The sequence below is a fragment of the Sceloporus undulatus genome, chromosome 4 (assembly GCF_019175285.1).
Source record: "Sceloporus undulatus isolate JIND9_A2432 ecotype Alabama chromosome 4, SceUnd_v1.1, whole genome shotgun sequence".
Classification (NCBI taxonomy): domain Eukaryota; kingdom Metazoa; phylum Chordata; class Lepidosauria; order Squamata; family Phrynosomatidae; genus Sceloporus; species Sceloporus undulatus.
Window position 1 is genome coordinate 166,874,308 of NC_056525.1, and position 25,901 is coordinate 166,900,208.

Genomic DNA, 25,901 nt, shown 5'->3' on the forward strand with positions numbered 1-25,901 from the left:
TTGGCATTTAATCATAGTTCTGTATTTGAATGTAACTAGAAATTGTAGTTTAATCAAAATCAGTGCTAAAACCAGCATATTGAGGAACAGAGTGAAGACATGATACTTGCTCCTGATTTCTTTAAATTGTTGTTTAGCAATCAGGGTATGAGACATCTTAAAGGAAATTAGTATGTCTCTCAGACATAAAATCTGTTAATTACATTGAAACATCCTGTGAGTAGTCTCACGGTATAGCCACATTTCAGAAATAAAGCCACTTTATTGACACTGCTTTAACTGCCATGACTCTATTCTCTGGAATCCTGGGATTTGTAGTTTGGTGAGGTACCAAGCTCTCTGACAGAATATTTCACCAAACTAGAAATCCCAAGAGTACAGGATACAGTCATACGGTTTAAAGTGGTGCCAAACTGCTTTATTTCTGCAGCGTGGAAACCAGGTCAGTGGGCTGAATCCAGACTTGAGCTCTGCAAGATTCTGCTGACTAAACAAAAGGGAGCAAGGAAGCAGTTTTCACGGATTCTCCCTCACTTTTGCAACCTGTTCCAGAGGATTGGGATGAACCATCCAGGAGATCATGAGATAAGGCACTGTGGGCCGAAAGGGGAATGGGCAAAAATGGCTTGAGTCCCTTGCACCAGCAGGATACCTCCAGTGGATCAGTTTTCAACCACCAACAGAACATGTTCAGATCTAACCCAGTACCTTTTCTTTAAAAAAAGAAAATGAGATCTCGTTTTTTAATTTTCTTTCCCTTTTTCCTGCATCATTGAAACAAATCTCCTTTTGGGGAATTGCTACTTTCAGGATATGTAAATTTGAATATTTAGAGATTTTTAATGTGCAACTTTTCTCCCTCCAGATGATTCGAAAAGGGGTATTCAAAGATCAACACTTCGATCAAAATCTTAATTTCATGTACATAGAGGTAGATAAAGTAACGGAAAGGGTAAGTCTGAACTGTACTATTGTAATGCTTCATTTGGAAGTCTCCAATGTCATTTTTATAGCTTTAAATTAAAATTGTTACTGAAGATGATGGAAACCAGAAGACATGAACAAAGGTTTCTGTTTTATAAAAGATATGAAAAACATTCTTCATCTAGTTATGTCTAGTTAATTATTTTTTTTGCAGTATTGACACAGACAAAGCTTGTGAGAGATCAGTAGTTCTTTGAACATTCTTGTTATTTTCATGTGGCATACTCCATTCTAGAGCCAAATGACATGTCTGTTCTATATTTTATGAAATACTGCTATTAATTGTAATGCCTGTTTTTATTTCATACTGGCTGTATTGTTGCTGTCTCTGAAAGTAAATGCTGAACGACTTTTTTTTAGGAAAAAGTCACTGTCATGAGCACCATAAATCCAACAAAGGACTTGCTAGCAGATTTAATTGGGTGCCAGCGCCTTCCTGAAGATCAGCGCAAAAAGGTTCACCAACTGAAGGACTTGTTGGACCAGATCCTCATGTTAGATCCTGCTAAGCGGATTAGTATCAACCAGGCACTGCAGCATGCCTTCATCCAGGAGAAAATTTAAATCCAGTGAAGATATTTAAAGGGTTTGAATAGTTAATATACAAAGACTGATGAAATTTCACAGCAGTTGATAAGTGTACATATAACATATAAATAAGTTCCTGCAAATTTGAGGAAGAATGATATATTTGAATTAAAACGAAGGCGGATATTTCTTTTAGAAATGTTAGAGTAAATCTGTCTCTTATGTGAAGATCTTTTCACTGTAGAACTGTTTTAATTGCCATGACTGCACAGAAGTACAATGCTAATGTATATGGTTGCAGTTCTATAATATTATATATATATATAAATATAAATACATTCACATACACACAAATACAGACACACATGAACACTTGTCTTTCTCTCTCTCTCTCTCTCTCAAAATATATAAACAAAGCAACTGTTAGAAAATGTCAGTAAGACCGGGTGGTTGATTATGGTTTTTAGCAGAATTGGCTTCATTTTTGTCTCTGAAAAATGGCCAGCATAAATGCTGTTTATATTACATTTTCCTAGGTGTGTGCGTGCAGGCCACAGCAGCATGCCCTTGGTGTAGTCAGTGCCGAAGGGAGTCTGTTCCTTCTTGAGCCTGCCCGCAGGGATGGTCTCCTCTTTTAAAGCAGGTTGCGTACAACTTTCAGTACACTGAAGGTAAGCTAAACCATCAACATCACTGGTGTTTAAGATGTTAATTGTACTGGGACAACTGACAAATGAGGGCCAATAGCTTTGTAGCAGAATTCCCTGCATGTTTTAGAAATGATCTTGTTTTTGTTTTCTGGCATTACAACTGTGGCATAATCCAATTTCTGTTTGATCATCACATTCAAAGAAAAAAAATGGGGGAGTGTGCACTTGATGGAGAGAGCGCCTTCAGTGTACTGTTTATTACTTTCATTTGTTTAAAAAAAAATCAACTTGCTATATAGACTTTATACCTTTTGTTAAAGACAGTTCACTATGGCAAGAAACCAAGATTTGAGAGAAGTTCATTTACTAACAAATGCTCAGCTCTGATTCTAAAAGAAGCTTACTTTCTCATGGCCAGATAGAAAGCACCGTAATTCAATTTTTAGCTATTTGTATGTCATTTAAAAGTGTACTGCTTTATGCTGCAGGTGTTTTTCATTTGTTCATTGTTTTCATTCTTTGTGATCATGTTGTCTTTCAATACAGGCATAAACCTTCCACTCTTGAACAAAGCAGCTGCTTTTTAAAAGCGGTAATTGCTTCTTTACCTTTTATTTCTTTTGTAAATGAAGCTTTCTTTAAGAAATGTGACTTTAAAGTGTTGTCTCTTGCATAAAACAGTTGACATTCACTTATTGTAAAGTGAAGATTGTTTTCCTGCATGTAAAGTGGACCATGCAGATTTCTGTATGTTTTCAGTATGCATCATTAGATAATAAAGTCTTTTGTGAACAAGGCATTGGTAGCCATTTTTAAAATGTTTTTGTTTCCAGTGTTGCTGACTCAGGTATCTATAAGAAGAACTTTCATTTTTGATAGCCCATTAATTATAGCAGTTACTAAAAAATGTGATCCTTTAAAAAAGATACTAGACTCTTAATTATCAGCTTTTCACTATAAATACTTTCCCCACCCCGAGCATCCTACAGATACTATCTGCTTTCATTATAATTAAATGTATTCCTGTGCGTTACTGAATTGGAAACAGGTTTTAACTAATGTTTGTGCTGTTTTTCTTACTTTTCCTTTTTGATGGTGCTGAGAGAGACAAAGGAAGGCAAGTCACAGGCCACTCAACGCCTACTCCAAGGGGTCTGGTTTGCTGAGACACCAACTTCACCTTCCTAACAAGGTTATTTCTGACAGCATGTGTAGATAAACATTTAGCAACCAGTTAAACAATAGTTCATTGTTCATCATGAGGATACTCAACTAAGTCAATTAATGTTTGCCAGTCCAATTCTTGTATAATAAGCAATTCACATAGCATCATATTCTTACATACAAAATAATTCAAAAAGAATGGTGTGAAAGTAAAGCTGATCTCATTCGATTTTGCACCATTCTTTTTGAATCAGCATGTATATATTTCATATATGCTGAACAGCTCTATGAAAGCAATCCAGATTTAAATGTTCTGTATTAAAAGTTTTTAAACAGGATTTTTGAAAGCTTACCTAGCACATAGTCACATCCAGTGTGCACATATAGTATAGACCATCATGCTGCTTGCCAGTGGAGTACTCTCCATGAATTACTCCCCACCATGCTGAAGTAATGAAGTAACAAGGTGGCAAATGATAATCACTTGCCTATTGTGAGCCTCTGCCCTGACTCCTCTCCAGCTTAATTTGATTTGAAAAGTAGTAACTGTATTTTTTACTGTCAACTTACTTAAAATATTTCTTGTTCGTGCAGGAGACAGAATGCAGCTTTCACTGTCACTGAAATGAAGACGTAGATTACTTGATAGTTATTTGCACACAAAGTAATGTGGCGCACTGCTTTGGCAACACTTCCAGACTATCTTGCACATCTGGTGGCAGTCTGACACAGATGTCATAAAATTTTATTTTTTCCACAATTGTTCCATGTCCCAGTTTACAAATTTTGAAAAGAGTTGGTCATATCAACTCCAGTAGCAACTACAGTCAACCTTATGGCTACAGAATTTTTTTAATTTTCTCACAAAAAACAAAGTTGCTTGTTTACTTATTCTTTGTGTTATAGGTGCCGCTCAAATGAAGATGATGGCAACCAGAAGACATGAACAAAGGTTTCTGTTCTATAAAAGATATGAAAAACATTCTTCATCTAGTTATGTCTGTTCACAGCACACAAATATAGGTTTCATTTACACTTTTTTGCCTTGCTGGCAGTTCTTAGCATAGTACTGTTGTGGTGTTTCTATGTAAAATGTGTCTGTTTCATTTTTGGGTGGCGTGATTTTGTTGTGATAAAATTGAGATAGGCATGGTTTAATATTTTTAAACATTTTATTATGCCTTCTAATTTATGTAAAAGGCAACCGCACTTGGGCAAAATATGCTGATGGAATCACTGATGTACTGCTTAAAAGCAGATAGATAGCAAAAGGCAATATTTATTAATCTGAGAGCATCGTATTCTGTATGCTCTGGCTGCAAAAATGTTGGTATTGTTCGGATGAGTCAGATGCTAAGATGCAGGCAGAGATTATTCTGATCTTTGCACTGAAGCTCTAGATGTGTGTGAACTAGTTCTGTATAACCCATCCCAAATCCTTTCCTGGTAATCCTGTTTAGACTTCAGTGTTGTGGCTTTCAGAAGGAAATCAAGCTAAACTTAACATCTCAAAATGAAGATATGATTACATGCAGGTCTGTCAAATCAAGAAAAATCCTACTTTTTCAGTTATGTAGAAGATTAGGAACACATGAGTATGGCTTTCTACTTCTGTTTGTCATTGTTTTGTACTGCAGTATAGGTTAACATGACAAAAATGAATATTTGGGAATGATTTTAATGAATCTGAAACAGATTATTTGTCTTTGCTAATGACTTGTTTCCCTTCCTGTATAGGGTAAGTGGCAGAAAACCCCTATGAAACATTTGCATGGCTTGAAGTGTGCTCAAGAAGCAGATCAGTCTGTGAAAACACAGAATGCTGATACCTTTGACTCTGAAATTGGCAAACTGTTACGTAAATGTGTGGACCAGTATCATGCAATAGTTGGCTTTAATGTATCGGCTTTTACTATTTAATTTTTAAAATGTTAAAAATGTTTTGATGAATATTAAATGTTAGATAACAGTGCAGTAGTACATTCCTATATTGTGTTTCAAGTATTATAATGCTCAGTTACCATGGATTGCTCATTGATTTAGTAGGCTGGCTCAAAGGGAGACCACCACAACACAGTTAGCATTGCTCTACATTCTAATTTCCCCCATGAAAGGGCACGTACCCTCAGTTGAGGGAACTCTTGCATACAAGCTGCACTCTTCCTTCCTTCCTGAAAGCTGTGTTAATGTACAGTCTTTGCAATGTACTCAATCAGAATTGGGGACAGCCTCTCCCCAGATGCTACCCTCATAAATTGCAGCAGAGAAGAATCCCTGCTGTTGTTCAGTGATCAAAAACAACAGGAATTCCCCTGGAAAGAGGGCAGTGGAGCTAAACCATCTGTTTTCAGCTGCTACTTGCACTTGCCAGCTGAGTCCCAGAGCTCAGCTGGTGCCTGCCATATTATGCCTTTCTCATTGCTGGGAACACAGTGATGTCATCTGACCAGTGGAGGTCTGCAAGAAAGGATCCAGCCCAAATGTGATTCCCCACTCTAGGTCTAAGAAAATATCAATGTCTGAAAATATATAAGTTATTAAATGCAGTGATGTCACCTGGCCGGTGGAAGTCTGCAAGAGAGGATCCAGCCCCAGTCCAAACGTGATTCCCCACTCTAGGTGTAAGAAAATATCCGTGTCTGAAAATAGGTGCTATATTAAATGCAGTCTTATGGGAGCATCTGTACCTATTTAAAACAAGTACATTTTAGGACAGGTTGAGCTGTCATCTCAGCAGTAATGCATATTGTCACAATCTTCCATTAGTAAAGCTGTCTTTCTACTTCTGTTTTTCTTTATAATAATTATCAAGCTTTTCCCATGAAGTAATTGAAGTTTATGTAAGTATTGACTCATTCATACTAAAATTTACTAATGATATGAAAGTCCTACATAACACTATCCTATATAGCCTAGAAGGAGTTGGAGACACTGTCTTAAAAACACAATGGTATTGCAAGATTATATAAATATATATATATAAATTAACTCCTTTAGACACAGACTCAACAAGAAAATAATTTCAGATACGTACCCCTGTGTGGATACTTCCCTGTTGAAGATAAAGCTTAGTGTGTCTGGTAGTGGACTGTAATTGTTTTGTTTTGTTCTTTTTTATTTTTAAAGGCAGCCTTCAGCGCTGCTGGTGGCATCAGGTGAGGGTAGGTGACTATAATGCTAACCTGCACATCTGCTTGGGCAGCTGTGGGAGTTGTAGTCAGCTGGAGGGGGACCAGGTTGAGGAAAGCTTCTTTAAAGAGCCACAAGTCTGTTTGTTCTATCTTAGTGATTTTTATTCTTCTGCTCATCAAAAGAAGCAAAATGTAGATAAAATATATTTTAGAAGGCTGTGAAAATATCCAAATGCATTCAGAGGTTTAGAATTGCTCCTGTATGGTGTTAGTGTTTCATCATCCTAAAGAAGTTAGATACTTACTCAGTAAAAGTCACTTAATGTGGAAGTACATAAACTTTTCTTTGCTGTAAACTCTTCACACAAAGAACATGTAACAAAAGTTGACCTTTAATGATCAGTGCTCTTTAACACAAACACCATCCTTCTTTTGTGCTATTGATCTCAGTGTCTGTTATAAATATTACTGTGTTTTGTGAAATAAATGCCCAGTGATCGTTTAAAGCCTTATGTGTTTTGTGTTTTTGCCATACTTGGTATGAATCCCTTTTATTTGTCCTTACTTCATGATGTTCTGAGACAGGTTTTATGGAAAAGAGGTGTCTTTGATTTGATCTTTTAATTCATTTACTTGGAAATGCATGTATTTGCATGTGTATATTTTTAACTTGGTGAAATCCAGTGCTCTCTTGTTGTGGTGTGCCTACAAGTTGTTTCTGACTTCTAGTGATCCTATGGCAAACCAAGCACATTTTTTCTTGGAAAGATTTGTTCAGAGAGGGCTTGCCTTTGCTTTCCTCTGAAGCTGAGAGTGTGTGACTTGTCCAAGATCACCCAGTGGGTTTCCATTGCTGAGTGGATATTCAAATCCTGTTCTCCAGAGTCCTAGTCCAATGCCCAAACCGCTACAGCACACTGGCTCAGTGTTCCCCCCTACATAAACAAAACTTGGCCCTTCACTGTGTTGAAATGAATAAGCAAATTCCAAGTCCTTTAAAAATTAAGTCCTCTTCAAAGTAAACAGTAACACTTAACATCAAAGCCATCTCATTTCCTTCTGTAAAAAGGAGTGCCATGCTGTGAATAACTTTGTATGTAATAAATTTAACAACTGGGGTATAGATCAGATTTAGTTGCAACTAGACTAAACCCATTGAATCAATAGAAAATTGGGATTATGTAAGTGGGCATGCTTTAGGATTTAGGTCAAGATACAGTAGGCCATCAGAATCCACTGGTGTTTGGTTCCAGGATCCACCATGGATACCAAAATCCATGGATGTTAAAATCTCAGTATATACAGTGGTGTAAAATGGTGTCTTACATACGACGACAAAATCAAGGTTTCCTTTTTTAAATTTTTTTCTTTTAATATGTTCAACTTGTGGCTGGTTGAAGCCATGGATGCAGAATCCGTGGATATGGAGGGCTGATTTGATTCAGGTAGAGATCCTCTGGATAAAAATTAAAGAAGAGGGAAACATTACATGTCATTGTGGGGATCTACAGACCCACAAATGAGACTAAGGAATTGGATGATGCCTTTCTAGAACAGATGACCACACACTCAGAAAGGAGAGGTGTAGTAGACGGGTCACTTCAACAAACCTGTTATCTGATGGAAGTCAAACTCAGCCAAAAATTTAAGGTCCAGCAAATTCTTCACTTGCCTCGCAGACAATTTCATTATGCAAAAGGGGAAAGAGGCAACAAGCTAGGCTGAAGACACAATCCACAACACATGGGTTAATGATTATCCCTTGTGCTAACCACTTCAGGCAGAATCTAAAAATCCTAAAATTTAGATCTCATCCTAATAAATGGGTGACTTTGTTATTTGGGTACAAGTGGTGGTATCCTTAGCTGGGAGTTATCATGTTCTCCTGGAGTTCATTATACAGTGGAAAGGGGAAGCCAAGCATTGTCAGACATGCGTTCTAGGCTTTAGGAATGCTGATATTAAACTTATGGAAATACTGAGTGTGAGCCCATGGCTAAGAATAGTTAAAGAGAATGGAGTTCAGGATGACTGGGAATTTGTTTAAAAGACACAATTTCAAATTTTCAATGAGAATGGGGGGAAATGCAATGGCCTGTTACAGACTGCAGAATAAAGCTGCTTGGGTCCTTTGGAGGATGCTGTTTAAATGATGCTAGCATCCTAAGAATCCAGAAGCTGCATCAAAGCTGCACTCCAGTGCTTAGGAATGGAGTGTGGCTTTGGCGCGACCTCCGGAACTCTTAGGACCCATGCACCATTTAAACAGCAATACCTCCAAAGAGACCCCAAGGCAGCTTTATTTTGGCAGTCTGTAACAGGCCAATGTGTCGCAGCCAGGGTGGGATGCCTTAGGAACGTTCAACAGCTGATTTTTTTAATGGAACATGTATAAGAGAAAGGGGGGAGATCAAAGAAAGAATGTAAAGAAATCGCAGGCACATGTAATGGAGAACGAAAAGCTAAAGCACAGAATTAGTTCAGGCTGTGCTAGGAGGCTACGAACAAAAAAGGCCTTTTTTGGATGTATCTGTAGCAAGAGGAAAAAGGGAGGAAATTGGTAAGGGCCATTGTGTGGAAAAGATGGTGAAGTGCTAACAGGACAGAGAAAGAGGCAGAACTATTCAACAACTGTGTTTGCTTCAGTCTTCTCACAAAAGAAAAAGTGCTCAACCTGAGGAAATGGAGCGGAGGATGCAATAAGGAAATGCAGTGCAGAATAAGTAATTGGCACTACAGGAATGCCCTTGTTAATGTAAATGAATTCAAATCTCCAGGGAGAGTAATGAATTACATCCAAGGGTAGTAAATGAACTGGTAGAAGTAATCTTGGAGCCATGGCAATGATCTTTGAGAATGCCTGGAGATAGGAGTAGTCCAGCAGAAAATGATGTCCCCATCTTGAAAGGGGGAAATGAGACTCAATTACGGTCCAGTTAGCTTCTCATTGATGCCAGGAAACATTCTAGAGCAGATCTTTAAAATAGATGTAAGCTGAGAAGAAATGCCATCATCTCAAAAAGGCCAACATGATTTTCCCAAAAACAAGTCATGCCTATATAAGACTAATCTTATCCCTTTTTTTGTTTTTGGAAAAATGGCCAGTTTGGTAGGCTGAAGGGATGCTGGTGAATAATAGCATATCTTGATTTAACTAAGACCATTGAGAAGGTCTGGTATGAGATTCGTTGGAAAAAAGCTAGTAAACTCGTGGCTAGACGAACCTAACTGGTTGGGTGGATTTGTAAGTAGTTTGACCGACGTGGCCTGAGAGGGTTTGCTTTCTAGTGGTTCCTCTTCATTCCTGGGGACCAGAGAGCACCACAGGGTTCTGTGCTGGGCCAGTGGTATTCAACATGAAAGAATAGAGAGCCTGCTTATCAAATTTGGAGATGACACCAAATTAGGAGATCAAGGATCAAAATTAAAAACGACCTTAATAGATAGAAAGCTGGGCCAAAGTACCAATGAATTTCAACAGGGAATGAGGATAGATACACTAGGCAGTAAAAGTTAATAAGTAATAGGAGATATAGGACGGGTGATACCTGGTTTGCCAACAGGGACCTGTGGAAAGTAATATAGAAGTCCTAGTGGACTACAGATTTAGTCACAATGGCCTGTTACAGACGCCAAAATAAAGCGCTTCGAGTCACAGTGGAGGTATGGTGTTTCAATGATGCATGTGTCCTAAGAGTCCAGAGTTGCACCAAAGCCCACGCTCCCCCTAAGGACTGGAGTGTGGCTTTGGTGGGGCTTCTGGACTCTAGGAGCATGCCATTGAAACACCATACCTCCACTGTGACTCGAAGGCAGCTTTATTTTGGCTGTCTGTAACAGACCAAATGATGAGAGTACGAAAAAAAAGAAGCCAATGTAGTCCAGGTGGCATCAAGTGGAAGTAGTGTATAGAATCGAGTTAAGTAATAGTACCACTCTATTCTGTTTGGTCAGATGTCACCGAATGCGGTGTCCAGTTCTGGGCACAATAGTTCAAAAAGGATGTTTACAAGCTGGAGCATGTCCAGAGAAGGGCAACCAAAGTAGTGAAAGGTCTGAAAATGATGTCCTAGTGAGGAGTGATTTAGGGAGGCGGGACATGTTTAGCTTGAATAAGCGACATTAAGAGGTGATATGAAGCCCTTTTTAAACATTTGAAAGGATGTCATACGAGAGGAGGCACAAGTTTTGTTTTCTGCAGCTCCAGAGAACAGAACCCAGAGGAGAAGATTTCAACTACAGAAAAGAGATTCCACACCAACATTAGGAAGAACTTCCTGACTGTAAGAGCTGTGTCAACAGTGAATACGCTGCTGGCAGAGTGTGGTGGAGTCTCCTCTTGGAGGTCTTAAACAGAGGGATGGCCATCTGTCAGGAAGCTTTGATTGTACATCGGCAGGGCAGGGGTTGGATTGGATAGCCCTGTGGTCTCTTCCAACTCATGATTCCATGAAAAATCATATACACAGTTTGGCATAATTGTACCCTAGAGAGATAATATCTGCAATAAAACTCATCCCTTGGCTGTACCTTTTCAATGACTATCACTTTGAGCTGAGCAGGGCGTGCTTGTTTGAAGGCCCCTTCAAAAAAACAAAGTGAAATAAACTCTCAGCCTGTTTTTGTCCTCTCTAAGATAGATGAGGCAGGATATCCAGATGAGATGATTATCACAGCATATGCAGTTTGTCAGCGTAATGAAACCCATCTTACAGGTGGTGTCCTGCACAGAACATTCAGATATATAGTGATTTCTCTGAGAGCTCAATAATTTCCTCCATAACTGGTCTGCAACAAAAGTCAGCCTTTTTGTTCCACGAACAGATTCAGTCTTTCAGGGCTGAATTTTGCACAGTCTATATTTTGCAACCGTTGTACAGCCCCAACATCTTAAAAATCTTAGTGTTCTTGATTTATGGAAAGCTCTTTCAGATCTTAAAATACTTCTAGCAAGAACTTACCCAGGTGACAGAGAGGACTTCCTATCCTGTGCGGTTAACATCTTGTAACCTATGTTCTAGCCAAATACCATGTCCTCCCCAAAGTATTTGGCCTCTCCCTTTGTCAGCTTTTTCATGGCCATTGAATCCTCATTGGGATGCCAGGGAGGATAATCACTAGTTCCTCTGAAAGACTACTACTGGTAAATTGCACAGGGTGGCATGAATTTACAGATACTGTCTTGTAGGTGTTGCTGTTTCCATCATATTTGTTTGAGTATACAAAATTGTGTTAGAAAAATATAAATAGAAATGGCATCCTCTTATGCAATCTAATGGACAAAACTGCTTTACATTGTTGTTGCTGCTACTGTTGTGTTTTCCTTCACTAATTTCGTGACTTATGGCAAACCTTCATGGGGTTTCTTGGCAAGATTGGTTCAGAGGAGGTTTGCCATTTCCTTCCCCTGAGGCTGAGAGAGTGACTTGACTGCTAAGGTCACCCTGAATTTCATAGCCAAGCTGAATTGAACCCTGGTCTCCAGATAATAGTCCAACCACCAAGCCAGTATGCCACACTCTCTAGTGATATTAATCCACTTTTATGGCTATGGTTTTCTGCTGTTGAATCTTGGTTTTTGCAGTTTAGGGAAGAAATTTAGAATTCTCTCAGCAAGAGATCTCCTAGCCTCGCTAAACTAAAAACCCAAGAATGCACAGGAAACAGCCATAGCAGTATACGTGGAATAAAAGAGCTATGACAATGGAGTGCGGTTTTCCAAAGATTCAGTGTGCCATGCAACTTTGCAATTTCAAGAAGCAGGTCTTAATTGCTCTCTGTTTGTCCAAGTTCAATATGACAATGCAATCAGTCCTGTAAAATTTTAACAAGTTTATAATGTTATCTATATTCAAAAAGCTAGTGACGTCTTTTGCAGTACAGAAGAAGAAAGACTCTTTCTAAACCTTCACTTTGATGCATTTTCACAATGCTATTTTTTTAACAAACGTGTAGAGCCTAATATTTTGCTTTCCTGCAATTAGGAATTTTTGTATAGTAGACCATTCAATCATCATTTCATTCATACTTACAAGAACTGCTAATACATTATAAAACATAACATCTGATATTAGAGATTCAACCTGTGTTACCCCATCATTTCCCTCTCTTTCGTTGAGAGGGCCTTACTAAGCATAGTAATTAGTAACATTTCATGCACATATAAGCACAAACCTAGCACTTTTGCAGTAGTTGGAAGAATTTTTTCCCCCCAAAAAATAATGCGGCCACTTCAAATTGATGAACTATTAGTTGTAGTACCTCCGTTTAATAGTGGTTAAAATTGTATAAGTCTCATTGTCAGCCCACTCCTCATTATCTTCACGCTTATTGCAAACCTCATGCAGATCTCTCTGCACTTAATATTTATCAGATTACAATGGCTTTACGCAGTTTGCAAATCCTTGTGTGTGCCTTATTGTTTTTTGTGCCTCCTCCCCTCCTTGCTTGGGTGTCGTTTTCTTCTCCAAACCCACATGGGTGGGTGAAACAAATGGGCAACATAAAGCAGTTTCCAGCCGCTTGAAGGCAAGACGTGTTAGATGAATGCACAAGGCAAAAACAGATGGAAAATGAAACCAAGCTGTGTTATGGGGATGCAAAAAGAAGCTGGAGTACTCTGATATCCGTCATCTATATTACTTTTAAACTTCATTGAAGAAAAGATTACAGTTCCTGGACCCTAAATACGTTCTCTGTTATGCTTTCTGTTGACAGACCACAGTTAGGGTGGTTAATGGCTTGTAGAAATCCCCTACCCGCTGCTGGTGGTGTTTTGGGCTCCTGGAGGGTTGAGCCACAGGGTCAGCAGTATGGCCAGCTAGTGGTCAGCTATCTCTGTGCCCCAAACCTCCACCTTCACACCCCGGCTATTGCCACACAGCGAGGAGAAGACAGGCCAGGGGGGTTGGGGGGGAACACCAACTCCAGAGGGCAAGCAGGAGAAAACCTTACAGATGGGAGGTTTCCATTTCTTCTTCATCTCAGAATTCACTGCATGGCAGCTCCATTTTTTTTTCCTGGTGACAGGGGTGTCACCCTCTCAGATGCACCCAGTGTAGGTCACAACACCCACACATGATTAGCTACACTACTGCACAAATATCCCTCCAAATTTGATGTAGTCCTTTGGACATCCTGTTGAATTTCCTGACGAAGTGTGTTTGCACTTGCCACACTAGCACATTAGTAAAAATTTTTACTGATGACTCTGTACGTCTGGTATGAGAGTAGCATTGTTAATCAACCTCAGAGTGCTTTGGCTTTGTGGAAATACCAGGAAAACAGCTTAGTCTCTGAGAGTTAATTGGTTTGTCCGTTACTGCCCCGATTTGTACTGTAAGGTTTTCTCTTGGTCTTTGCTGTTTATATTTTGGAATTTTTCATTGTCAGGTAATGAACAACCTACCACAGTGCTAGATGAAAGTAGTTTTTTAGAAGTGATTTTGTCACCGTGTAAATTTTTGATAAGCTTCCAGAGCAAGACATAGACCTTTGAGCAACTGCATTGGTTGAGGTCTACTGTTGACTCTGGAGCTTTGTGACACTTTGAGGTATTGTCACTTGCTCGTTGGTGCTTTATGGGTGAACGTGCAGGAGATAATCCTCGCAGATGTCGCTCTTATGACAGTTCCGGCTGCGGATTTTGGTATATGTGGCTCATGAGACACAAACCACCAAAATTGTGATGATCACACATCAAAAGCTTCATGAGAAGATAAAACCAATGACTTTGGTTGTTTCAGCTGGATGTACATTTTTCCATGTCACCAGAACTGTTCTTAAGCGAGCCACGGCAGGAGAAACAGTTTCTTTGTTTTTTCTTGGAAATATCGTCATAACGCTGCAACCTTTCCATTCGGACTAGACTACGAGATACTAGTTGATCAAATGGCTGATCAAGTGGTTCAGTTAAATTGATCTCCATCATGTCACTTTTGACAGTTTTTGTAAAATCCAATGTATTGTAAGGTGGAGAGCAGACAAATCAGGATATGAAAAAATCATTCTCTGATGAAGAAGACAGTTTCTCTTCTGTTCTATAGGGTCAGGTTTTACGTTAGTATTAATGTTTAAAACTTTGCAGCAAGCTTTATTTCTTTTCACATGTCAGGTATATCTTGTCTTCTACTGGAAGTGTTCCCTTTACATTGTCAGTTCTTCTAAGTTGCCTTTTGAATGTAGAAGCAGGACATCACTTCTTCTATTTTGAGTGGGATAAGAACCAGAAGCAGTGATTTCATTGCCCCTTTTGGCAAAAGTCTTCCATTGGTCATTTCTATGGGACTTCTCTGATGTTGCTCTCTCATAAAAGAATGGCACCAGTGAATTAGTGTGGACAAAGTTTGGTGTAGGAACATCACTAGTTAGTTGGATGGCATTTGTATAAAACATTTATTCAAGTCTCTAAAGGAAAAAAGAATGAAACTAATAAGGAATGGCATTTAATCGTGGAAATTATATTAGCACACTCACCTTAGAAAATAAAAATATGAGTTGGAGTCGCTGGGTTAGTTATTAGTATTTATGTATGTATATGACTCTTTCCCCTAGGACTCAAAGATTTGCCTTCCATTAGTGGAAGAGATTCACCAACAATGGATCTCTCTCTCTGAAACCAAACCTTTGCCCTTTAACATTACAAAGATTTCACTCAATAACAGACAGCTGAGAGGGACAATATCACACCATACTACTTTATTTCAGGTTTATTTTGTTAGTGAACTGACCTATGCAACTGAAGACATTTTGGCTCTCCTCCCTCCTTTTGCAAATTAAAAATTCATAGATTCTTCTGCAAACATTTAGTGCCTTGGAATAAATTTTCTTCATGCACAGAAAATACATGAGGAGGAGCTCCAAGACACCAAAGAAGAAATGAGACAGAATATTGGAAAACTGTAGAATGATGATGCCAACATAACTTACAGCTGATACTTGGCACTGTTATAAATGAAGATGTGGCTTAGAGCTTATTTTGGCCAGTTTATCCACCAGTTCTGTTTTCATTTAACTTAAAATGCAAAAAGAATAAATTTCTTTACCTGCTCATTGAATTATTGTCTTGATTATCTGTACCGCTGCAGGAATGAAATGACTCCTGTTTGCTGCTATTTGAATTGTGCTGAAAAATACAAAACATGTCCACAAAAAAACCCTCTTCGTATATAGCTCAGAACAAGAAATGAGTAAAATGTATTATGGGAAAATCTGGGCAAACTAACACTACCTGTGCTGTTCTAGGATTATTTGACAAGCTAGGAGCTGCAAACTCTTCCGTTGTAGCTTTACGATGGTCCTGTAAAAGAGCAAAGCCACTGCAACATTTATAATAAAAACATCGATTCTAACATTTAACCATTAATGTTTGTGACAAATGTTTGATCCAAATCTCTGATCTACCTATTTCAAATCTGAAATTACAAATGAGTGGCAGCCTGTGTCTCTGCTGTGACTTTTGACAAGGGTTTGTGTTTGACTCTAGAATTCAGTTTTTAAAGGTACTGTAAGGACTTGAAGCAAACACTCCCTAGAAAGGGGCAAAAATAGGAAATAGGATGTTCCTATACATCAGTGGTCTCCAATGCCTATTTCTTGATATTAGGTCTGCTGTTCTACTGCCAATTTAAAGGAACTAATCTTGGGCACTGCTCCTTTTGCACCCAGTCACCTTGGGAGCAGCAACCAAGCAGCTGGCTGAGCAGTGACAAAGAACTCTCTCACCCATGCTAGCTTTGCAGCAAAGGGCAGCACTGGCTAGTGGCTTTTCAGTCTCTGACTGGATGCTCAGTCACTTCTCTCTTTGCACCTGATCACCCTCAGAGCAGCAGCTGAGCAGCTGGATGAGTAGTGACCGAGAAGTCTCTCACCCATTCTGGTCTTGAGGCAAAGACCAGTGCAGGCAAGAGGCCTCTTGGTCACTTCTCAGCCAAATACTCGGTTGCTGCTCCCAATGTGACCAGGTGCAAAGGGAGAAGCTTCCAGCAAGGAAGGACTTTCAATCTCTTCTTTGTTAGGCAGAGGGGAGCATAGACAATGTCTATATACTGCATTTACAGAGGCTACATGCTCTGGACTGGAAACTGGTATGGACAGGGAAAGAGAGATATTTTAACTACAGGAGCTACTCCAAGGTGAAGGACTCTTTCCAAGAATCAACCCCGGGTATTCCTTCTCCTCCTTTCCCTGAGACATGTCTTCCCCACACAGCTCCAAGCATTCCCTCTTCACACACAAACATTGCTTCTTCTGCTACCTCTTTTCTCAGTCTATGAAAGAAAGCAGGAACAGGCTGGAGCACACAAAGTTAAGCAGGGTCTCAAACTTGAAAGCTCCTTTGTGCTGCCGCTTCCCCACCGCCACATGCTCTAATTCCTTGTTCTAGTCAGTCAGTCTGTCCCAAAATGATGCTGCTCCAAGCCACAGAAATTATGCCTGTGCCTAAGCCTTGCATTACTAATCAAACATGCAGCTCACAGAGCAAGCTCATACAGGGGGATGAAGAGCGGGAGATATCACCACATGAAGTGAGACTTTCTAGTGGTTTAAAGGGGAGATATCACCACATGAAGTGAGACTTTCTAGTGGTTTAAAGGGGAGATATCACCACATGAAGTGAGACTTTCTAGTGGTTTAAAGGGACCCTGAAAAGATGTTTCATGCAATCCTCATCCCCACCATGGTCCTAAAAGCTGTTGATTTCACTTGTCTTTCTTGCATACCAATATTTTGATTGAAGTGTCCCCCAACCCTTGCTTTTCCCTCAACAATCCCCTGCTGCCTCCTTTTGCCTCACTGCCCTGCTGGATCTTTCCACAGCCCCCAGGGGGGCATACCACCCCTCTGGGAATCACTGCTATATACTATGATTTCATGCTACAGCATCCTTCATGTCTTGGACTAATATTATCAATCAAATTTAAAAAGCAATTTTTTAAACCACCTGAAGCTCTGGAGAATCCTGATGGAATCTGAGCCAAAAGATCACTGCAAAAATATAGCCAAAATAGTGTTTGATGGTGAGTGCAAAAAAAAAAAAATGTAACTAGGTATCCAAATATCTCAGAGAAGCAGACCTAATTATTGCTAACAATTACTTTCTCAGGATGACCTTTTGAAATAATTGTATGAGAACATGCAAATGTAACACTTACTGTAATGGACTATCTAAGCCAGTGGTTCTCAACTAGTGGAATGTGTGCGAGTGAGAGTTGGTCAATGGGGGTGCTCTGATCCTTCCTCCTCCTCCTCCTCTTCCCAAACATTTTCATATATTGAACTAAATACTGAATTTAAATAAAACTGTTCTAATTTGAACAATGTTATCTCCTGTTAAAATATAAATAACATTTGAGTACCACAAAAACCTTTGAGTACTACTGATCTAGGCTACTCTTCCATAGACAATGAGTACTTCCTTGGCAGTGGAACTAGAAGCCTGTAGCTCTATAGAACTGCTGCCCCCATCTTTTGATCTCAGTGTATGAAGAGAGAACAAAAGGTAAGCTTTATGTGTGTGTGTGAGGGGGGGTCATCACTGACACTCTGACTTTTTCTTTTAAAGACTTTGAGGGGGAATTTTGTTTGTTTGGGGCTGTGTGCTCTCCCTGATCACATGGTAAATTGGTTCTTGACTCAACAGGTATCGTCTTTTTGGCAAGCGTATGGGTGTGCCACTGACAGATGCATTAGTAATGGTAACCATGGTCACTGTGGCCAAAATGGAGCTATTAGCACCATATGCGCTTTTTCATGCTGCACCTTGTTCAGGACCTTTTGCATTATTTGTAATGACAGAAAAGCATACAGACATCCTTTTGGCCACCATGCTGTTAAAGCATTATAATCCTCAGCTTCCAATGTTTTTAATATGCAGTTCTTCGCAGATGCAAAAAGGTTCAGCTGAAAAGGACCTAGAATTGTTTAGATCCTACAACACTACCAAATTCAAAGTCCACTCTCCCAGGTGAATTGTGTTGCAACTGAAATAATCTGCCCACACATTTAGTTTTTCTCTCAAATTCCCTGCCATTTTCAAGCTGATATGTCTTTCTACCCACTAGAACAACTTGTTCAACTCCATTATCAATGGTATGGATCATAGTCCCCCTTGATTGTTGATATATGCCTAACCCGATAAGTTATCTGTTAGGATCTGTACGCAGAATCATAAAATCATTTAATCATAGAGTTGGAACAGACCTCAAAGGACATCCAGTCCAACCCCCTGCCATGCAGGAACACAGAATCAAAGCACCCCTGACAGATGGCAATCCAGCTTCGGTTTAAAAACCTCCAAATATGGAAACACCACCACACTGCGCGGGAGTGTGTTCCACTGTCAAACAGCTTTTACTGCCAAAAAATTCTTCCTAATGTTTAGGTGGAATCTCTTTTCCTTAAATTTGCAGCCACTGCTCCATGTCATAGTCTCTTTAGCAGATATCTTCCAAACAAATATTCCAAAATCTGAAAAAATCCAAAATGCCAAACACTTCAGGTCCCAAGCCTTTCGCATAAGGGAGACTCAACCTGTACTAAAGAGATAGTGTTTATTTGCCCTTACCTTGTAATCTCTGTTTGCCAAAACACCTGCAAAAGATCAAAAGTTGAGTTTTATAGAAATAATTTCAGTTTCTCATCATTCCAAATGTCTCTGAGAGCATGTATAAGTACAATAAATAAATACAACCAATAAATGCTAGTTCTCACCTCCTGTGCCAATCCTATCTTTTGGCAAACTACTTTTCTTTTCAGCAGAGCAGTCAGATTCCAAACCAGAGGTACCTGGTATCTGTAATGACATGCATTGTTTATTTCAATAATTACTTTGTTCATTTCACTAATCCTCTGTGCTCCATTCAAAATGGTGCATACAAGTACATCAAGCATGTAGCAGTCACTAAAAGGATGCTGATCAAAGGGTTTAGAACTCGTTTCTTATCAGATTTTCAATGTACCAATACACATGCATGCATTACTTGCAAAGCAGCACATTTCAAGATATGATCAAGTACAAAGATAATTCAAGGAGCACATGGTTGCTGACCTCAGGCGGGTTACAGACGGGCAAAAAGGGATGTACTCATGACGTCATGAAGGTAGAGCCTTCAGACGGGCTTTACCTGAATGCCATCATGAACACGCCCCCCGCACGCCCCAAGCGGGAAGAAGCGGCATTAAAAAGGTGCTGCTTTTTTCCGCTTCTTTTCTGTTTGATGCGTACCTGCGCAGCTCCGTCTGTAAGCCCCTGCACTGATACGTCAGAATTGCTACGCCGCAAATATAAGTTGCCGGTTTAAAAGCTCCGTGTCAGCTGCGTCGCATAATGGGTCGGGGTCCGGGACATGCGTGGTTTGCAGCCAAGCTTTAATTGCAATGTCCGCTGCCATGGAGCTGTGGAAGCTGAGGCACAGCTGCGGCGCATTTTAAGCCTCGTAACCCTAACCCTAGAGCCACTTGTGCGCATGCGTTGCTAGAACCGCGGGAAGTTGTAACTTTTGCCGGCTGATGTTTTGGTTGTAGAAAGTGAAAAGGGAAAGTTTGGGATTTAAAGTGACCCCCTACACACATTTTCACCTGGGAAAGGGCACAGTTCGGCTGCTCCTGGCACAGCTGTGTGGCGGCTCCCCTTTGCCACCAGGCAGGATGACTCAGCCATCCACCAGCACCCCGAAAAAAGGCAGGGGGACGTCTTGGTCTCATACTGAGACGGCTGACATTATAGCTATATGGTCCCAGAAACTGGAGTAACTGCAGAAACTGGAGCAGTCCTACCTGAATGCTGACACATATCGAGAAGTGGAAGAAGCCATGAGAGCTGCTGCACCGGTACACCAGAACTGCTACGCCGCTACTTTAAGTTGCCCATTTAAAAGCTCCGTCGCATAGTGAGTTGGGGTCTTGGAACATGCGTAGTTTGCAGTCAGGCTTTAATTGCAACGTCCGCTGACATGCAGCTGTGGAAGCTGAGGCACAGCTGCGGCGCATTTTAAGCCTCGTAACCCTAACCCTAACCCTAACCCTAGAGGAACATGTACGCATGCGCTGCTTGGAAAGTTTGGACTTTAAAGTGCACCCCTACACACATTCCTGTGCCATTTTCACCTAACAATAAAAAACGCTAAAACTGTAAATATTGACATATGTACAAAGGAGGTGAGGGGAGATGGCAGGGGGACAGCGGTGGCAGCGGAGACAGCTGTGGCTGCGCATTGCAGATTCAGCAGGAGCGTGGGGACCAAAGGAGAGGAGGCATCCATGATGCTGGTGACATTGGCAACGTGCAAGTGGACAAGGATGCCAACACCAGCTGATCACCAGCTGGCAGGAGACCACCATTGTTTTTGGGCAGAGCGGGGGGGAAAGTTTAAAGGGGCTTGGGCACTTTAAATGCGCACATAGGCTTTCTGCCGCCGCTGCTTTAGCGCTGCGCAGCTGCGCATCCGCCAGCCAGCAAAAGAAAAAAAAAGCCGCGGTTTGGGCCGCCCGTGAGGAAGCTGCCTCTCTTTTTGCGGCGTCCTCCGAGGCGGCGGTTTGGAAACTCCGGGTCCGAAACGGACGCAGGTGAGGCGTCTTCACTGCCCCCCGTGTGGAAGCTCCAACACCTGAAGCACGCCCCCGGGGCGGGCCGTCTGGAGGCTCCGCATTCAGCTGAATACACCTCCAAGATGTCCTCCCCTGCCCGTCTGTAACCCGCCTCAGTTACCTAATACCCATTTTTATTTCTATGAATCATGTCACTGAAACATATCTAAATGTCACGTTTTACCGTTTTATTTTGCTCAGCATTTTAGGATTTTTCCTTATATGGAACTGTACCACTGATCTTAGATTTGGCAATAATTTGTTTTTGTCTTCCAAAACAATATGATTTTTATAATTAGTTTTTGTCTTTATTCTTAATATGGGAAACTCTAACCCTACTGATCATAAAAAGGGGGTGTAGAGAAAGGATGTGTGTTTAAAAGCTGCCCCTGTGGTTCAAGAGTCATGTACCTTACGAGACAAGCTGTTCAATGTAAGACTAGTCCCATACACTTCAGATAGGCAATCTTTTTTCTGCACAACATTGGCTGGTTTGCTGGTCTTGTTTCCCTCAGAAAGCCTGTATAGAAATGGAATGACATCAAAAATAATCAGTAATGACATTAAAACCATTAGAACTGAGATGGAAAGGGCAGCAAAAAGCAGCAGCTCATTACAACAAAAATAGGCAGCTTGTACCGTGAGTGGGCAAAACCAAGTCATATTCTACTTATGGGCGAAGGATGCCAAAGCCAAAATATGAACACCACCATGGCTACATATTATGGAAAGAAAACATCAAAGCACCCACACTTAAGGTATACTTGTCAGCGGTCCCTCAAAAAGACATGGCAAGGGTTGGCTGTGTTGGCTCCTGGGTTTAGAAGAAAAGAAAGCTGGCAGTAACAGGGAAAAGAACAGATTAGAATAAAGCCATATGAGGGAATCAAACACTAAATACAAGAGAACAGGACAGTCTAGGAGATTTTTCCTTATCACCAAATGTGCCAACCCCACTCTGCTGGAAAGAACGTAGTGACCTGTCCCTACTTGCAGGGATAGGGATGTGAATGGGAGTGATATAGATGTAGGTAAAAGTCATGACCAAGGTTTATAAACAAGGTAGACGTTGCATTTCAATACCCTTCAAAGATTGGTGTTTTTTTTGTTTTTCAGGTTTACAAAACAATTTGGAAATATTTTGGGGAGACAAGCCTTAGTTGTGGTGTGTGACAGCTGTTAAAAAGGGAATGAGCAATGACATATTTATGTAATACTATCGATGCACGCTCAGATTTTAAAATATTAAAATTAAAAAAAGAAAGGTATAAGATGATTCTGAAAAGATAAGTGACTACTCATGATCTTACAGCTACTCTCTACTAAAACTGTGACACTAGAACAACTTCATTCCATACAGCACAATCAATCACAACATACAGTATGATAAAAGGACAATTGTTTTCCATTGAGACTGTATTGATGTTTGAGGGACCGGAAAATGCATTATTATCAAATTATTGTATCCAGACAACTGAATAGCTTTGATTTGCTCTCCTTTTGTCAGTGGAAATGTATTCTGCAAAATACTGTACTACTGATATTTAAAACCTAGGTTTACAAAGATATTATAACCTGGCTTTACATAAGGAGATTTGAGGCATGAAATGCACAACAGAAATAAAGGACTGGGAAACCAGATTAGAGCATGTATTTTAGACAATGGGTAAAGGATATAGGTAGGTAATGTGCAAAAGATAAGATTTGAGTGTTGCACTATGACTCTGGAGACCAGGGTTTGAATCTCCGCTCAGCCATGGAAATCCACTGGGTGACCTTAGGCAAGTCACACTCTCTCTGAGGCTCAGAGGAAACCAAGAGTGAACCCTCTGTGAACAAATCTGAAACCCTGTGATACAATCTTAAGTCAGAAATACTTTAAGGATCAGAGGAAATCAAGAGCAGGCAGGGTTTTTGCAACTGCAAGTTTCCTTCAGAGCTTGTCCTCACAGGAATTGCAATTTAAATGTCAGCACCAGTTCCCATCCCAAACAGTGAGGTTTTTCCCTCCTCTTTCAAGAGTGCCACCAGCATCGGTTTGCAACCACTTGCATTTAAGGTCAGATGAGGCACTGAGATCACTTGTTGGGGCACCTTGTTTGCCCCAAAGCAACGGGCACACCAGTGGAAGTGGTGCTCCTGAAGGAGAAGGAGGGGAAAACCTCACTGTCTGAGTTGTGACTTGGTCTGAAAATTGCCTGTAAGGGAAACTGGAGAAAATGCGGGAATGTAAAAAATGGTGGCAGCTGCCAAGATCTGTCCTGGCTTTGAAAGGTGGTAGGAGCAGCAGTGGTGGCAGTGGTGGCCCCAGGAAATTCCGCAGAGACAGTTGGGTAGTGTAGACAATCTATCTGATGTCCCTGCAGAAAAAAAAGGTATATCCAGTGGCTGTTGGCAGGTGCAGGGACAGGAGGAGCAGGAGTCCATTTGGACTTATACCCATAGTGTAGACAAGCTCTCAGAGGCTAATGTCATTGAATGCAATCAGGATTACTCCTAAATTAGCAGGCACATGGGTAAAGCTTAGAAAGAAAGTTGGGAGATTGAAACATAGCTCTCCTGCATCAATTGCTTATGTTTTCTGTATTTTAAGAATGAAACATTGCTCCCCAAAACAAGCAAATTATAAAGGAAGACTAGAAAGAGAAACAGCTGAAATTGCAGAAGTATGAACAAAGACAATGGCTTAATGGCACATTACATGTAGTGTCCAGTCTCCTGCACATTTAACAAAAGGAATCTTCTCGGAGAAGGTTTTGAACCCAAGGGAACTGACTTTTGGTAAGCCAATTTATTGATCTGAAAACACATCAGCACAGAGTGACCCCAGTAAAGATATGAAAGACTGGTATTACCTTATGCAGTCCTTTGTAAAATTAGGACAAAGGTCATGATTTGCATCTCTCTGGATCCTATTTAAATTCTGTTATCACTCTGTACTGTATCTGAAGAAGTGGGTTTATATCCACGAACGTTCATGCTAATATAAAAACCAGTTAATCTTAAAGGTGCTGCTATATTCATTCCCACTCGCCTCCTTTTTACTCTGTAAGAGGCTAATGCAGCTACTTCTTTGAAAACTGCCCTCAAAAAGGTATTTATAGAAGAACAGTACACTGGTACCCCGGGATACGAATGCACCGCCTTACGAAATTTCCGGGTTACGAAAAAAATCAATTCAAAAAAACTGTTCCGGGTTATGAAGGTTATTTCGGGTTACGAAAATTTTTTTGGTGCTTTTCGGCGCTATTTCACACGAAATCGCGGCTTTTCCCCATTAGCGCCTATGGCTTTTTCGCCTTACGAAGTATTCCGGGTTACGAAAGCGGCAGCGGAACGAATTAATTTCGTAACCCGGGGTACCCCTGTATAGAAGAAATGAGCCAAGTTCAGTCCTTGGGCTACATATAGTCACAAAGCTGTTTCTGCACACATATATACCTCTACTCCCTCCCAAGACCTATTTGGGTAACTCTTCTTCCATGAAAAAGTAAAATGCCTCCTGGAGAGGCAAAGCACTTTTTAAATAGATTATGGGGGAGATGGTCTTCTGCACTGTTACTTTTTTGTTTTAAATTAAACTGTTTTTCAAACCAAGAAATGGTTCCTGAATCAACTGAAGTTATCTTTCCACTAAAGCTTTATTTTTAAAAGTGTATTTAAGACTTACAAGACAGTGTTACCAGGATGTAGCTGATCCTCTTGAACTGAATTTCGACTCAGTAATTTTCTTCTGGAATAAAAGGCTGGGGTGAAAGCATTCTGTGTAGGTAGTGCACAGTCTATATTTCTTCTTTGCCCATAGGGTGACATGTTACTATGAGCAGCATTGCCTTTTTGTGTATTGTATACAACAGTTGCTTTTGGTAGCTGAAATGGTTGTTGTCTTTGTGACATGGCTAAAACAGACTGGACCAAGAGAAGGGAGCGACTGATAAAAAATTAAATATCAAGGTTTGTTTCACTCACACAAAATCACACAGAAGGTATATAATACACAGTCAGGGTTTTTTTTAATTGTAGGGAACTAAATGTTCACTTTTTAAAAAATGCTTTCCCCCAAAAAACCTAGTAACAACAGGAAGCTTAAGCCTATCCAAAAAATACAGTAAAACTGACCACTGCTATGACATACAATATCATCATCTAACTATACTTTCTAGCGAGGTCTGTATAGGCCCTTCTTCCAGAGTTGATCATTTCAGAATTTTGTTGTGTCATCAATGGCCAGGCCATTATGACTCATATACTACATTCTGTGATGCTTTCCTCCACATTTTATCTAACCTGAAGCAGGTGAAACTTGGAAAGAGAATAATGAGAGGATGATTAACTTTGCCATCTATGGTCTCTTCCCAAGAGAAAACTATGCTTACCAAGCTACTTTTTCACTAACAGGACAAACTACATCCCCCTTTTCCCTGTTAGGGAGGATTATCTTGAACTGAAAACTGTTGAAGGGATTTATATAGCCAACAAGATGATGCTACATTTTCAGATATAACTAGTCAGTTCCAATTTTATCATTAAGATGATATTAAGCCAATTTGTAAGAAACAGAAATACTTGCTTTCTGTTCTCACTCTAAATGTGAAAATACTTTGGACCTGTTGTTCACATACCCTCATCCACACCAAATACTATAAAGATGCACTTTGGGGGCTGATGAAAACTTGGAGTAAATGTATTTGAAGTGTTTCTACCTATTAAAGCCATGTTAGCATAGTTTTAGTCATGGCAATGTCATTTCTATAACTTTAACTGTTGTTGTTGTTGTGTGCCTTGATGAACTATGTTCTCAGCCTGTCATTTCCTCTATACTCTATACTAACATGGATGAAGCAGAATCTCCAGATGA

General features: G+C 40.2%; 2 protein-coding genes and 1 pseudogene across 2 annotated transcripts in view; 1 reads left to right on the forward strand and 2 right to left on the reverse strand.

Annotated features, from left to right (window-relative positions):
* The window catches only part of PRPF4B (pre-mRNA processing factor 4B), a 46,435-nt gene extending 39,472 nt beyond the window's left edge, over positions 1–6,963 (forward strand). Inside the window, exons 13-15 of the mRNA XM_042464409.1 lie at positions 866–952; positions 1,345–3,354; positions 4,233–6,963. Coding sequence (XP_042320343.1) covers positions 866–952; positions 1,345–1,548 — 291 coding nt within the window. The 3' untranslated portion in view covers positions 1,549–3,354; positions 4,233–6,963. The remainder of the gene's footprint in view (positions 1–865; positions 953–1,344; positions 3,355–4,232) is intronic.
* LOC121928148 overlaps positions 1–25,901 on the reverse strand; it is a 448,580-nt gene that overhangs the window by 34,986 nt on the left and 387,693 nt on the right. The window lies entirely within an intron of this gene.
* Positions 12,266–24,940, reverse strand: LOC121929093 (annotated as a pseudogene).